Source organism: Bos taurus, chromosome 5 (assembly GCF_002263795.3).
Source record: "Bos taurus isolate L1 Dominette 01449 registration number 42190680 breed Hereford chromosome 5, ARS-UCD2.0, whole genome shotgun sequence".
NCBI lineage: Eukaryota > Metazoa > Chordata > Mammalia > Artiodactyla > Bovidae > Bos > Bos taurus.
This window is the reverse complement of record NC_037332.1, coordinates 80,228,751-80,245,801: the sequence shown is the minus strand read 5'-3', so window position 1 is coordinate 80,245,801 and position 17,051 is coordinate 80,228,751. Positions and strand designations below refer to the sequence as shown.

General features: G+C 36.9%; 1 protein-coding gene across 1 annotated transcript in view; it reads right to left on the bottom strand.

Moving 5' to 3' along the window:
• Nucleotides 1-13,480, bottom strand: part of ERGIC2 (ERGIC and golgi 2) — a 43,295-nt gene extending 29,815 nt beyond the window's left edge. Inside the window, exons 1-3 of the mRNA NM_001075563.1 lie at nt 13,429-13,480; nt 3,362-3,504; nt 1,604-1,712 (exon numbers count right to left, since the gene is read on the bottom strand). Of these exons, the coding sequence (NP_001069031.1) occupies nt 1,604-1,712; nt 3,362-3,467 (215 nt within the window). The 5' untranslated portion in view covers nt 3,468-3,504; nt 13,429-13,480. The remainder of the gene's footprint in view (nt 1-1,603; nt 1,713-3,361; nt 3,505-13,428) is intronic.
• Nucleotides 13,481-17,051: the final 3,571 nt, after the last annotated feature.

Below are 17,051 nucleotides of genomic sequence, written 5' to 3'. Positions count from 1 at the left end.
CTCAGAAAAAAGTATTAACCTCTGTTTACATAAATCTTTTATAGACTATGTGACTAAAGAATGCAAAACTTTCAAAATCAAAAGGTAGGAATTGAAAGTCTTTCTTCCCTTATCAAATAAATACCATACATACAGCATTATGCCTGATATGCTACAAATACCACAATCTTTATTCTTTATCATGGACCTATAAAATGGACAGCTTCAGTTCTACAGATAAGCAATGGTGTTTACAGAAGTATAAATAAATGCCTAGCTTAAGACCAGATAACCACTGATGTAGCATACTGGAAATTAGGTCTGTGTGACTCAAAATAAATGTACCGAAATTACTAGAAAAAAAGAAATCTGATTCTTAAAAAGTTTTGCATGGCCTTTTAAAAATCAATGCCTTATTTTCAAATGATCAGTTCAAATCAAATTTTCAAAAAGACTTCAGCACCAAGAATAACAGAATGAGTACAATCAGTATCAGTCCTGTCTGTCCTGTGCTTTCTATCAAAACTTTTTTTCACCCTAATAATTTTCATCTGGTTTCAACATAGAGTATGGATTTTTAGAATTTCATGTAGTCTTAAAGTTGTCTAAAGTTCAAACTGTACTCAAATAACCACGGAGTTTAGGCTCACGAGATTTTATAGGAACAGGAAAATGAAGCCAAGTGGACAGGCTTCTGGACATCCCCACTACACTTGAGGTGAACTACATGACTTCATTTGTAAAGAATAAAAAGTGTTTCATTGGGGCTAAAAAAATTAATAAATAAATAAGAAAAGCAACAAACTCCTTAAAAACTAATGGCATTAAGAATAATATTGACATTACAGATCACGAAACTAAGGCCCAAAAGAAGCCAGCTATATGACTTGCCCAGGGTTGCACAGGACCTATTAACAAATGTTGGCTGATTGAATTCTCATTGATCTGAAGAGCAAAGTAGTATAAATATTATCCCCATTTTACAGAAAAGAAAACTGGAGCACATGCAGATATAGATTTAGTCAGTTCTCGAAAGTCACACACAAAGTAACTGGCAGATCTGGGACTGAAATTAATAAGTAAATGTTTCCTGCTATCTAATGCAACCTATATGTTATAAACCTGTTATCTTCAATCAATTAAAAAATCCAAATGATATGAATAAAGCATGTTTTATTTCCTAATTAAGATACTATTATTTTCAAAGGTTTAAAACTGATGTTTACCTTAAAATATAGTTTATACATAATTTACAACAATCAAGCTTTAAGTATAAACAATGTTACCATAATTTGTTTTCCAGCTCACACAGATCAGTAAGATATTTCACAATCTAAAGAGTAAACAGTCTCAAAACATCAAACAATTTTCATCTTTTCAACTTCTAAGGAAAAATACATTCTGTTCTCCTAACCTTTTTAAACAAATGTATAAACAATCAGAGAACCTCTCTTTTAAAATTTAACCAGTATTCAAATGATTCTAAAATATTTTACCTAATGCATAATGAGAATTTTTCAGGACTATTTCTTCAGAATTAAAATAAACTATGTATAAAAATTAAAACATGTTATTTTCAGAACAATTTAAATCTAAAGGCATTTCAAAAACTAAAAACACTTACCTAGAAAAATCCTTGTCTACTTCATATTCATACTTCATCCATGTATCTTGATATACTGAAAATTCCATTATAGTTAATAAAGCCATAGTGGTAAATGCTATTAGAGAAACTGAGAAACCAACAAAAAAGAAAGAATTAAAATAATTTTTAAAAGGTAAACAGCAGGACACTGGGATTAAAATTAGCAAAGAATACCCTAATGTGATTGCCATATGAATGAATACTGTAAACCATTTTTCTTAAAATATTATAAATTTTTTTCTAAAACAACTTAAAAATGAAGATTTAATGAACACAAACATTTGCATTATTGAGAAAGCATGTTATTTCTTCAGTATTAAAGACATTTCTCACTAAATGTATCTGTCAAAATTACACAAAGACACAAAACTTTTACCTTGTTACAAATAGCAGTGTCACAGACATGATAAATGATGAAAGTAAGCATAAGTTTCACAACACAAATTTGAAAGTAGTCCCCTCATAATTAAAAACGGTATCCATTCTGTAGTCCAATTAAAATAACAAAAAAACAGCCTAATTTCTTAGATCTTGAGAGTTCACAATCTGTGCCAGAAAGTCAAATAAAATCTCCCTCTGTACTCACCAAAGTAGATAGATAAAACTCTATCTACTTGGAAATATCACAAATATTTCACTTCATTTTAAAAGATCTAATTAAAAGAAAAAGAACTATCATCTACTTTGACAAAAAACACTTAAAATGAACAGTTGTACTATATTCATTAACAAAAGTTAATCACAGGAGATTAGAAATAGCAACCGATGTACTATAGATTTTACCAAATGAAATGTGAATCTTATGAGAAATATTGTTTTATCAGTTCTTCACATAGAAAAAAGTTATAGTAAATACCGTTATAGTGGCATATTTTTCTGATATATTTCATTATTAATTTATTTAACAAATTCTCTCTGTACCAGGCACTGCTATGAGTATTTTATGAATATTAACTTATTTAATTGCTACTGCAACTCTACCAGGTAAACACTGATAACATCCCCATTTTGTGTAAGAAGAAACTAAAGCATAGACAGGTTGAGGAACTTCCTGAAGATCAAGTAGTTAGGAAGGGGCAGAGGTGGCATTTAAATCCAGACAGTCTGATTCCAAAAGCTCTTAACTTACTATCCTATGATACCTTTCTTCAGTAATGTGAAATTTAAGACTTTTATTATGATATCTAAAGTGACTTACTCTTAACCAAACCAGACTAAGGCAGTTTCAACATCATTAAATAACTTCAAGTCTATCTACATATAAAAATCTTAATAATAATTCAAGAGCACCAAAGCAGTATAACTGAATTAATTTCTTCAGTTATGCTTTAATAAACAGTGCTAAATGCATAGGCTGGGTTGGATGGGTTGGATGACAAAAAGCATAGATAAATAAATTTAAGGCAAATACTGTGACATGAGGACAGACCAGCTATAAATTTACTTTGATGAGTTTAAAGTTACTTTAAAATTCACTGATGAGTTCTTCCTCATAGCGACATTTCTGTAAGTTCTTTTTTTTGAAAAGAAAGGTTTTTTTTAACCTTTTTTCTTCTTTTTTTCATTGGTGTATAACTGTTTTCCAATGTGTTAGAGTCTGCTGTACAATGACGTGAATCAGCCATATGTACGCATACACTCCCCTCTAGTGGACATGCCTTCACCCCCAACCCTCACTAGCATGCTAACTCAGAAGATGAACTTCCTGAAGGAGTTCTGATTTGAACTGATACTCACCTGTACCCCCACTGGCTGAAGTCTCCACATAGCTCTCAGGAACCTTTGGAAAGGCATCCAACTCCTTCACCAAACTTAAGGTTTTCCTCCGATTCAGTCGCCTCATCTTCAGGAAAACCTTCTTCTTCTTTCATATAGTCATGCTAAGAAATAAAAAAATGAATAAATGCATCCTTCAGAAAGATTAAACGGCTGATTTTATTTTTAGATAACTCACAAATGTCCTTGGAACAACTTAACAGTCTAATTCCTCCTCAAGGGAAAAAAAAAAATGCTTAACACTATTCTTTCTCCACTCCCACCCTGAAAAAAGTACTAATGAAAGGCAATTTACACACACTAACACATGTAACAGCCAAATAATGTGAAAAGTTACTCAATCATATTTGTAATATTGGAATATACAAATTAAAATGGTTATTTTAAATTAACAAAACATACAAAAATAACACATTTCCATTAAAGGATGACAATGAAGTAAAACAGACATGCTCATATATTGCTAACAACAAAACAAATATTCACCACTCCTCTTTTCACCAAGTAAATTCCTCTTTTAGGAATGTATCCTAAGGAAAATATATGTGTTGTGCACAAAAATTTCATTATGAGAGTATTTCACAAAATTCTCATATCCAATATACAAATTCAGTGAATTAAAAGTTCTGAATCTAGGTAAGCACTGAAAATCTTATAAAAGAAAATACAATAATGTACAAAAATACTCGTAACATGTTAAGAAAAGACTAGAAGGCCATATTCCAGTTTTATTAGAGGCAGGGAAAAAGATATTTGGGAAAAAAACTGAAAGCCTATACACAAAATGTTTTAAGTAGATCATGGGAGAATTTTGTTCTCTTTACAAAATTTTGAACTTTACAAATTATCTAGGAAAAGGAGTACGTCAAGCCTGTATATTATCACCCTGTTTATTCAACTTATATGCAGAGTACATCATGAGAAACGCTGGACTGGAAGAAACACAAGCTGGAATCAAGATTGCCAGGAGAAATATCAATCACCTCAGATATGCAGATGACACCACCCTTATGGCAGAAAGTGAAGAGGAACTCAAAAGCCTCTTGATGAAAGTGAAAGTGGAGAGTGAAAAAGTTGGCTTAAAGCTCAACATTCAGAAAACGAAGATCATGGCATCTGGTCCCATCACTTCATGGGAAATAGATGGGGAAACAGTGTAAACAGTGTCAGACTTTATTTTTCTGGGCTCCAAAATCACTACAGATGGTGACTGCAGCCATGAAATTAAAAAGACGCTTACTCCTTGGAAGGAAGGTTATGACCAACCTAGATAGCATATTCAAAAGCAGAGACATTACTTTGCCAACAAAGGTTTGTCTAGTCAAGGCTATGGTTTTTCCTGTGGTCATGTATGGATGTGGGAGTTGGACTGTGAAGAAGGCTGAGCGCCAAAGAATTGATGCTTTTGAACTGTGGTGTTGGAGAAGACTCTTGCGAGTCCCTTGGACTGCAAGGAGATCCAACCAGTCCATTCTGAAGGAGATCAGCCCTGAGATTTCTTTGGAAGGACTGATGCTAAAGCTGAAACTTCAGTACTTTGGCCACCTCATGCGAAGAGTTGACTCATTGGAAAAGACTCTGATGCTGGGAGGGATTGGGGGCAGGAGGAGAAGGGGACGACAGAGGATGAGATGGCTGGATGGCATCACTGATTCGATGGACGTGAGTCTGAGTGAACTCCGGGAGGTGGTGATGGACAGGGAGGCCTGGCGTGCTGCGATTCATGGGGTTGCAAAGAGTCGGACACGACTGAGCGACTGATGTGATCTGCTCTGATAGTAAAAATATTATTTAAAAATTGACTGCTTGCTATTCTCCTTTTGATCAGTATGCCAACTATATCTAAAATATGCTAGCCATAACTGAAATCACAAATATTTATATAATTTTATATGGCTGATTTATATTAACATGATAGGTGATACTACAAGCATTACCAAAATCAAAGCTGTATTGAAAAAATTAACACCTAACAGAATAAGTCAAATTCTATTGGTTGTAGAAGTCACTAAAAGAAAAGCAGTGTCTAGAAGAAAGCAGAAAGATTTATCTAAAATCTAAATAGTATTAATACAGAAAGAACAGACCATAGAAAGAGTATTCATGGAGAAAAAGGAGACCAGAGAGGTAAACACTGACAGGAATCACAAACACTGCCCAAAAGAGAGCAGGCCCTAACCAGGGGCACTACGTAATCAGCCCATGCAGAACCACGGCCCTAAAGGGAAGCTGAATGCATTACAGGGCTGATTTCATTTGCTATTATAAACATCCAACTAACTCCCCCTACTGATTCCATGTTTAAAAGTGGCCTTCAGATTATAATTTGGTTTTCATATAGATGGTTTTCCTAAGGAAAAAAATAACATGTAGACAAAAGAGAAGGCAGAGTTTGATTCCCACGATAGATGTAAATTAAGCTTCTGAGTGTTTATTAAGCATAAGCCATGGCTCCTCATGTTTGTTCAACTCAGTAATCAAATTTATTTTCTACATCCACTTAGCAGTAATAGCACCAAGACTGATCCTTCTTCCATCTTTCAAATTTCTACTCATTCTCTCCTACAGGAGTTAAATAATAAATAGGTTCAAGCCACTTAACTTTAAAACAAAACTCTCAAGGCAAGCTCAAATCCAACTCAACTACTGTACAGATCTCTGGCTACCACTTCAGTGTTCTTGCCTTGAAAACCCCATGAACAGTATGAAAAGGCAAAAAGATATGACACTTAAAGGAATGAGTTGTCTCCATTCATATCCTGAGACTAATTCCTCAGTTCTCAACTAAATTTGCTCTCAACAAGGTCATCAACAATTTCCTTAGTACCAAATCCAAAGGACAATTTTGGCCTTAATTCAGTTTTGCTTCTGAGAGAATACATTTTCTCACTTGTTCATCACTTCTTTTCCTCTTGAAACAGTCCTCTTGAAACAGTCTCATACCTTGGCTGAGGTAATACTACATTCCTGATTTGGCTTATTTTGCAGATTCTTCTTCCTCTCAGATTCTGCACTAGGCCCTTCTCTCAACCTCCACACTTTCCCCAAGTGGTCTCCCATCCCTTCCATTTTCATCAACACGTTGATTTCTCTCAAAACTTTACTACCAATCCAAATCTTTCTGCAGACATGAATATCTTTCTGCCTTCTATTATATTTTCATTGGCGCATTGGAAAGACAACTTAGAGTAAACATGCCTAAAAATAAACACTTCACCCTACCAAACCTGTTTCTCCTTCTGTGTCCCTAAATTAATGATGACACATGCATCCAAATGCACAAGCTAGAAACATGGATTTCATCCTTAAACTCTTCTTAAATTTCTCGCAATTCTAACTTTTCCAGGCCCAGAGAAATTCCTTACTAGGATCTTAGTCTCAGCTGCCATAATCTATTTCTTCATTGCTTCAAACGATCTTCAAACCTTCGATTCACTCTCTATATGATAGTCAATAATATTTTTAATATAATACATAAAACTTATCATATAAGTTTCATTTTAAAACATTTATATAGGTTCTCATTACATTTAAGGAGTTTGAAATCTATCTATCCCAACATGTTTTACAAAGCACTGAAAACACAGACCCAACTTACAAAATCACTTTCTATTCCTTAAACACACTATTCTGTCTACTAGAAATATCCTCCCCCTCCTACCCCACCTCTACATTTGGCTAACTTTCTTCATGTCTCAGTCTAAACATCTCTCTCAAGGAGGAAAAACCTTCAATGACCTCGAACATGAGTTACAGCATTTGCTCCTAGAACACTGTAGTTTTATCACACTATTTCTACCTGCTTGATTGCTCCATAGTAATTTTAAGGCAGGGACCATGGGTAACTTAGCCTTCGTATCTCCAATGCACATGAGGTTACTTGGTAAATATTTATGGAAGGAAGAAAAGAAGAAAGGTGGGAAATTCCCCATTAACATTCATGACAGCACAGCTTTCCAATCAAAACATCCATACTTAGATAAATATGTAAAAACATAAGATCTACAAGTAGAAATTTTTCTTATTTCATTCACTATAGTATATCCCCAGCACCTTTAACAGTGGTTGGCTCCTAGTAGCTACAGCATTGTTGAGCAAAAGAATAAAACTGTGAATTTTCTTTTCTAAACATTCTATGTATTTTAATAAGCCTTACAAATGCTTTCTTATAAATTGAATCTAAGTATAAAGATATGGCAAGCAAGTAGTTGGTTTTCCCAACACTCTAATAATTCATACAGCCTATCCAGTACTCCTCCCTTAATCATTTAACTAGTGTACTCACTGGCTATCTCCCTCTCCCATTTTTAGTTTCTACAATTCCACAGCCTGACCCAGAGAACGCATAGAGGGCACTCTCATTGGCTCTCCCCAAACCTAGGACAGAAAAGCTGACAACAACAGGCCATGTCCCTGGTGAACTGGCGAGGGTCTCACCTTCCCCTCAAGGCAGCTCTATTCTACACTTGAGCACCCGCCACTCTGCTGCTCTTATTTCATTCTTATTACCTCAGCACTAATCTACACCCGAGAAATTCGTTCCACCTCAAAAATTGCCAGTCTGCTCTATAGAGCCACTATTTTGATATGAACAAGTCATCTGAAAACTTCTAGTTTTTCTAAAAGCAAGCCTTCTACCTGCTATTTATGAAACTTGACATTCTCCTAGTGGCATTTCTCTTTGAATCCTACTTCTTTTATGAGACTCTCAGGTAAAGAAAGAGCAGGTTTCAACATGATTTCTTGACCGTCTCTTCCCTTTTTAAGTCTATCTTCTAATAATAATAAACACACATACTATACAGAATTATACCTAACTTTCATATTATGTATCCGACTCTTTGAGACCCCATGGACTGTAGCCCGCCAGGCTCCTCTGTCCATGGGATTCTCCAAGTAAGAATACTGGAGTGGGTTGCCATGCCCTCCTCCAAAGGATCTTCCCAACCCCGGGATCGAACCCAGGTCTATACTTCTCTCCTTCCCCATCCCATTGCCATCTTATGACACTCAGGCACTCACTCACAGTGATAACTCTTTTATCATGTAAGCATAACATTTATTCTCCAATCACTTCCATCTTAATTCTATACAAAGCCACACACGAACAAGGTCACATTTGGCTCCTCTGAACTTTTAAAACTGTGTGTGTGTTAGCTGCTCAGTCGTGTCCAGATCAGATCAGATCAGATCAATCGCTCAGTCGTGTCCGACTCTTTGCAACCCCATGAATCGCAGCACGCCAGGCCTCCCTGTCCATCACCAACTCCTGGAGTTCACTCAGACTCACATCCATCGAGTCAGTGATGCCATCCAGCCATCTCATCCTCTGTTGTCCCCTTCTCCTCCTGCCCCTAATCCCTCCCAGCATCAGAGTCTTTTCCAATGAGTCAACTCTTCGCATGAGGTGGCCAAAGTACTGGAGTTTCAGCTTTACCATCATTCCTTCCAAAGAAATCCCAGGGCTGATCTCCTTGCAGTCCAAGGGACTCTCAAGAGTCTTCTCCAACTCTTTGCAAACTCATGGACTGTATGTAGCCCACCAGACTCCTCTGTCCATGGGATTCTCCAGGCAAGACTACTGGAGGAGTTGTCATGCCCTTCTGTAGGGGATCTTCCCAACCCAGGGATCAAACCCAGGTCTCCCACATTGCAGGCAGATTCTTTACCATTTGAGCTACCTGGGAAGCTCAAATTTAAAATTGCTCTGCTGCTAATACCCAAAACACTACTTTTCTTCTCTGAGCAGAAACAATTATCCTTGCAGTTCTTTAATTTCTTGACTAGGGAAAAACCTACTCTTCACTTTCCCTGTGTTCTCAATCCCTTGGATTCCTCCCCGTCATGCAGTTCCACTGCTCCCATTCCCATTGAATTTGCTTCTCCATCCAGCTCAGTTAGCCATTTTCAAAAACACATTTAGAAAGACCCTAGATCGGTGATTTCCAGAGCCACAGGACTGCCATTTTGTCACAAAAGTTTCTAATCAGTACCTACTAAATGAAAAAAACAATAATAATATAAGAATTTTTAAAGTTAAATTTATTCTATTAAAAAAAATCTGTGTTTTATTCTGAAATTATTTCCTTTCCTTTTTTTTTTTTTTTTTAATGTGCCAAATATCCTTTCTTTGGTGAAAGGGTAAAGCAGACAGAAAGTTTTTTGTTTTGTTTTTGGATGTCTTTCTTTAATAAAATTAAAAACTTCAATTCTACATTAGCCCTTAAGCCCAGCCCCTTTCCCTGATTTCTACATACTTTGTGTACTGGTTAACAAAATTTAGGAGCCATTATGCTAGATTCCTTTGCCCAGCGGTTTTCATAATTTGACAATCTCCAGTACCATATCTTCAATTTCTCTCCTATACTGCTGTGTATACTAAAAAATAAAACACGTAAGCTCTACTAAGTCATTGATAACAACTGAGACTCAAACAATGCTTTGAAAAACTGGATAAGAAATATGAAACCAACTTTCATGCTGGAACACAGGCACATATTATCAACACTCAATCCAAGTAATACCACACAGCCAGTATTTCATCATCTGGGTCCATGTGAATACAATGAGACTATCAGATGCTTTGCCAAAATTAAAATACAGAATTCATGACACTTCTATGGCTCCATTACATTTAATTATTTCTATAAACAAAAAGGAAGAAAAGAAGAAAAGTGGGAATTGTGGAGACACAATTTACTCCTGCTACTCACACTTTATGAGCTAACTTCTATTTTTAACATATATTTGACAATATGAAAAATATTTAATTGGTTAATACATATGCATTGTTGTGAGGTGAACTATGCCTCCCAAAAGGATACATCCAAGTCCTAATCCCTGGTATCTGTGAATGGGTCTTATTTGAAAATAGCTGGGTTTTCAAAAATACAACTAATTAAGATGAGATCATACCATATTAAGGTGGCCCCAAATCCAATGAGGGTTTCCCTTGTGGCTCAGCTGGTAAAGAATCCACCAGCAATATGGGAGACCTGGGTTCAATCCCTGGGTTGGGAAGATCCCTTGGAGAAGGGAAAGACTACCCACTCCAGTATTCTGACCTGGAGAATTCCATGGACTGTATATAGTATATGGGGTAGCAAAGAGTCGGACATCCATGACCAGTGCCTTTATGACAAGCCATGTGAGGATACACAGACACACTGGGGACTATGCCATGTGAAGACAGGTAGAGATTAGAGTGATGAATCTACAAGCCAAGGAGCCAAGGATTGCCCAAATGTTAGAACAGGCAAGGAAGGTTTCTTTCCTAGAGCTGTCAGAGGCAGTATGGCCCTGCTGACACCTTTACTTCAGTTTGGTGGCCTCCAGAATTGAAAGAAAACAAATTTCTATTTTTTAAAACCAGGCAGATGGTAATTTGCTAAGTCAGCCCTGTGAAATTAACACGTCATTAATATGAATGAGAAAAGAGGTGGAATAAATACTATTCAGGCTGCCACTGAACTTCAAAAATGAAAAACAAAACTATGACTTATCTGTAAATTTAAGCCACTTAATAATACTGCATTAGAATACAAAAGAAAAAATTTATGAAAGATAACTTAGTTTCACTTTACAGCACTAGATATCAAAAAAGGACTCATTCTTTTTACTTTAAAACTTTTTACAATAGAGTAAAATGTTAAATAATTACAATTATTTACACTAACATAATTCAAGCAAATCTAACAACCTTCCAAGTGACATTTTTAAAAAATGTTTACTTGGAAGCAAATAAGATGGCATAAATGTGAGTTCTATGATTGGAAATACTTGGGGTTCTTCTAGGCACTTACTAGCTATATGACAAATTTGAAAAGATCCTCAAGTTCTCACAATTCTCTATTATAATTTTATTTTAAAAGGAGGGATGGAGACATAATGGTTTACCTCACAGTTTTTAATCAAGATAAAAATGAGTCATTTGACAAATGTCTGTGTCTAATTTTCAAAAGAAATGCAAAGACTTATAAGATAGCTGAGATTTGTTAAAGTCTTTAGGAAGGTGGAAAGAGTATCTGAATTAGTTGATAATACCATGAATAGACTGAGGATTATGTAAATTAATAGAATAAAAGTTGAGAGACATAGAGTGCTGGCAACACAAGTTGGATGCACCTAATAACAAGATGAAGCAAGGTTTGACTCTAGTAACTACTCAATAAAAGCACACAAAATTGAATTAAGAAAGTAAGGAAAGTGTGAAGAAGAGGTCAGTGACACATGAAATATATTGACAATAGAATGAAGCTCCCCAAAAGCAAGGAGAATGGGTTACCAAGGCACTAGGTCATTGACCTAGACTGTATTAAGACTGCATGAAGTAGTAGAAAGAAGAAATCTGTAACTTAGTAATTAAAGAGAGGATAACAGCTTAAGAAAGCAAGCAGTTGGAAGATGGAGCTTAAGCACAAATTAACCATATAGACTGAAAAGTATAATCAACTTTGGAATCAAATAAATTACTTTAAAAAGCATCTTCTTCATTCTATATTTTGGCTAAGTACAAAAGCAACATTTTGTGAGTAGTTATAGAAAATAGAAAACAAAAATTAAAAATTAACAAGAGCTAACACTTTGAGCATCACCACCCACCTTCTGAGTCTGGTATTATTACCTCCATTTTGCAAATAAGGAAACTAAAGCAAAAAGAGGTTAATTTATCCATCAGGACATTAAGAGGCAGAATCATAATAAATATTGAAAAACTGTTGAAAAGGATTTGTACCAGGCTGCTACTTTGTTGCAGCCTAAAAAGTAACTTCTATTAAAAATAAGTTTCACCATTTCTTCCAATTAAATCACTAACCCTTTAGGAAATTTATCATTTTCTATTTTTTTTTTTTTTTTGCTGTTATTATTCCAAGTCAGTACTAATTTCCTCTGAGACTTTAAAGCTTGGAATATTTTTATGATTTGTACCCTGAATTATAACAATCAGCTGTGACTGAATTCTACCATCACAAAGAAAGAAATTCACTCCCTCTTCTCCCCCTAAAGAAAACCTGAAATTTCTTTTTTTCATGTTTTTCCTCTAAGAGACCTGGAATAATTGCAACAATGTGGAGATACAAATAAACAAATTAAGTAAACAAACATACCTACTAGACTCTTTCGTGAACAAACCTAATTCATTTCTTTATAATGGCTGTATACTAGAGTACAGTGAAATATTTAAATACAATTGCGAACAAGTAAATCCCATTTTTAACTGTATCTTTGACTGCTTCTGAAGGCCCGTCTTGCAACATTTTAACAGATATTATGTAACTTTGCGTTGTCCTGAGGGCATTAAATCCTAAATATAAAAGTTACAAGAACGCCTTTTCTCAAACAATTACCTACTAATTCTATATATTACCAATACCCAAGGGTATTCTCTACCACGAGTCGACTGTTACCTAACGATGGTTTCTTAACTCTCGAGGATTTCTGAAAAGTATTGACACTCGAACCTCTCTCTCCTATAGCATCTCGTCCTATCCTAACCCCTTTCTCATTTTCCTAAGCGGTGCGCGAACCTCCTGAGGAGAGGCTAAGAAGATCTAGGTCTTTCTCAGACAGGGAGCAACTTGCTGCGAAGAATTTGGTATTTGTCTGAACGGAGATGGAAGCCAGACACCCGGGAAATCCGGACACCATCAGGCAGGTCTTTACAACGTGGGACCCTCCTCGCCTGCGGACGGGAGGAGCCACCGGGGCACGGGGCGCTATAAGCAGCAATGGGCCAGGGTCAGAAGCTACGGGGAAGTACCTAAACTCCTTCAAGTTGTAAGACAGCGCAGAAACACTGGACCGGAGAACGAGGAGATTCCCGGCGCAGCGCTGCCCAGGGTCCTGCCAGTAACGCCCCCGGGAAGATAGGTAGAGTGGCTCCCAGGTCCGGCCCGTTCTCCAGAAGAGAGGAATTAAGACCGGGAGCCAGTCCTACAACTGGCTCTCACTACTTTAACCACATTCATGCCCTGAACAGCCCTGGAGCAAGCGAGGGAACAGCACCCGGCGGGGTTTCAGTATCTTACCTTGTGTTACGGTCCCAGCCGACCGCCATGTTTCACAGAAGCCCGGGTCGCCCGGGCTCCCATTTACCCGGAAATATCGCGAGAACAGAAGCCACTACCACCGTTGAAAACGTCAACACGGAGTTGGTGAAAGAGCTCTCGCGATATTCCCTTTGCTGACGCCGTGCTCTGTGAATCAAGAGGCGTGGTTCAAATTAAAAGGGTGTGGCTAAATAGAAGAGATTTAAATTTATTTCAGTTATACCCATTTGGCTGATACGGAAGTAACTTCTCCAGGGAGGGATTTGTAATCTACCAATTTGGAAACCTGGGGCTTCCCAACTAGCGCGACTAGTAAAGAATCTGCCTGCCAATGCAGAAGACACAAGAGACATGGGTTTAATCCCTAAGTAGTGAAGATCTCCGGGAGTAGAAAGTGGCAACCCACTCCAGAATTCTTGGCTGGAAAATTCCACGGATAGACTAGCCTGGCAGGCTATGTAGTCCATAGGGTCGCAAAGAGTAGGACTCCACTGAGCGAGGGAAAAGGGAATACACACCCGCATAGGCACGCATACAAAAAGTTAGAGACCACAGAACGAATCTCACGCAGGGATTAACATTTACAGCCCTATATGTATCACTCCTCCAAAACTCTCATGACGTTTTGTGCAGTCTCTCTTTACCTCTTTATTTTCTTCCGTCAAGAACGTTTAAACTTTGCTTTTAAGACCAGGTAACATTTATTAAATGTTTTTCTTGTCTATGGGTTGGCCAAAAAGTTCGTTCGGATCTTTCCGTAATATCTTATGGGTAAATGCAAACGAACTTTTTGGCCAACAATTAGTAGGCTCCATAAGAAAGTACATCTGATCTACAAAGATTCTGATGTACCTATCTATAGGGCAGCAATGGAGATGCAGACATAGAGAACAGACTTTTGGTACACAGTAGGGGAGAAAGAGGGTTGGATGATTTGAGAGAGTGGCATTGAAACAGGTGTATTACCACATGTAAAATGGGAATATACTGTATGACACAGGGAACACAAAGCTGGTGCTCTGTGACATCCTAGGGCGTGGGACGGGGAGGAAGGGAGAGGGAGATTTAAGAGGCAGGGGATATATGTATACCCATGGCTGATTCATGTTGATGTGTGACAGAAGCCATCACAATATTGTAATTATCCTCCAATTAAAAATTAAATTTAAAAAAGCACATCTGTCTCCGTCAATCTTATATCACCAGTACATTTCTAAGCACTCAACTATTTATTGAGAAAGAAAATTAATGCTTCATTCAGCTTTTTCTAACACTTGCTATCATAAGAAGCAACAGAGGGGACTTTGAAAAGAAAGGGTTCAAGAGCAAGCCCACGTGTTACCAGATTTTGCAGACATTGAGATTTCAATTTTAAGATTAATTGACCAAAAATTCTCACAAAAAGATAATAATGACTAATTCTTAAAGGGTAAACAGCACTTTTTTCCCCCCTGTAAGCAATATTTATATGCTTTACTGTGTGTTTCTCATTTAACCCTCACAATACTATTCACTTACTAGATATGGAAATAGAGATAAGTGGCAGTTAAGTAATTTACCCAAAGTCAAAAAACTAGGAGATGCAGAAAAATCTTGACCATAGAACCAAACTGCCTTTCAAAGGAAAAATCATTTTATTTAATGAATTAACATTTACTGAAATATAAAATTTTACTAAATTTAAAACATCCTAGAAAATAAGGGCAAATAATTTGCACAGATGGAATTTCACTTCCAGACTTTCATCTCAAGATTAGCCCCAAAACTTTAAACCACCTCTAAATTGATTTAAAGCTTAAATTGATATTTAAGAAGAAACATAGTAGGGTGGTTAGGATCACAGACACTGCAGCCAGGATTTCTTGGGCTAAAATTCCAGTTCAATCACTTACTAGCCTGTGACCTTAGGCATATTATTTTATCTCTTTTGTCCTCTTTTGTTTATCTATAAAATGCACAATAATGTCTCAAAGATTGTTGTAAGGACTAACTGAGTTAATATATATCTAAAGTGTTTCTTTTTTTAATTTATTTATTTTAATTGGAGGCTAATTACTTTACAATATTGTGGTGGTTTTTGCCATACACTGACATAAGTCAGCCATGGGTGTACTTGTGTCCCCATCCCAAACCCCCCTCCCACCTCTATCCCCCTCCCATATGCAGGGTTGTCCCTATGCACTGGCTTCAAATGCCCTGTTTCATGCATTGAACTTGGACTGGTCATCTGTTTCACATATGGTAATATACCTGATTCAGTGCTATTCTCTCAAATCATCCCACCCTCTCTTTCTCCTACAGAGTCCAAAAGTCTGTTCTTTACATCTGTGTCTCTGTTGCTGTCTCGTGTAGAGGGTCATCGTTACCATCTTTCAAAATGCCATATATATGTGTTAATATACCGTATTGGTGTTTTTCTTTCTGACTTACTTCACTCTGTATAATAGGTTCCAGTTTCATCAACCTCATTAGAACTGATTTAAATGTGTTCTTTTCAATAGCTGAGTAGTTTGCGACATTTTACAGGAGATAGTGATCAAGACCATCCCCAAGAAAAAGAAATGTAAAAAGGCAAAATGGTTGACTGACGAAGCCTTACAAAAAGCTGTGAGAAGAGAAGCTAAAGGCAAAGGAGAAAAAGAAAGATATACCCATTTGAATGCAGAGTTCAAAGAACAGCAAGGAGAGATAAGAAAGCCTTCCTCAGCAATCAATGCAAAGAAATAGAGGAAAACAATTAGAAAGAGAATGAGAAAGACTAGAGATCTCATCAAGAAAATTAGAGATACCAAGGGAACATTTCACGCAAAGATGACCACAATAAAGGATAGAAACCTAACAGAAGGAGAAGATATTAAGAAGAGGCAGCAAGAATACACAGAAGAACTATACAAAAAAGATCCTCATGACCCAGATAACCACGATGGTGTGATCACTCACCTAGAGCCAGACATCCTGGAATCCAAAGTCAAGTGGGCCTTAGGAAGCATCACTCTGAACAAAGCCAGTGGAGGTAATGGAATTCCAGCTAAGCTATTTCAAATCCTTAAAGATGATGCTGTGAAAGTGCTGCACTCAATATGCCCACAAATTTGGAAAATTCAGCAGTGGTCACAGGACTAGAAAAGGTCAGTTTTCATTCCAATCCCAAAGAAAGGCAATGCCAAAGAATGTTCAACCTACTGCACAATTGCACTCATCTCACAGTCTAGCAAAGTAATGCTCAAAATTCTCCAAGCCAGGCTTCAACAGTACATGAACCATGAACTTCCACATGTTCAAGCTGGATTTAGAAAAGGCAGAGGAACCAGAGATCAAATTGCCAACATGCACTGGACCATAGAAAAAGCAAGAGAGTTCCAGAAAAACATCTACTTTTTCTTTATTGACTACACCAAAGCCTTTGACTCTGTGGATCACAGCAAACTGTGGAAAATTCTGAAAGAGATGGGAATACCAGACCACCTGACCTGCCTCCTGAGAAATCGGTATGCAGGTCAAGAAGCAACATTTAGAACTGGACATGGAACAACAGACTGGTTCCAAATAGGAAAAGGAGTATGTCAAGGCTGTATATTGTCATCTTGCTTATTTAACTTATA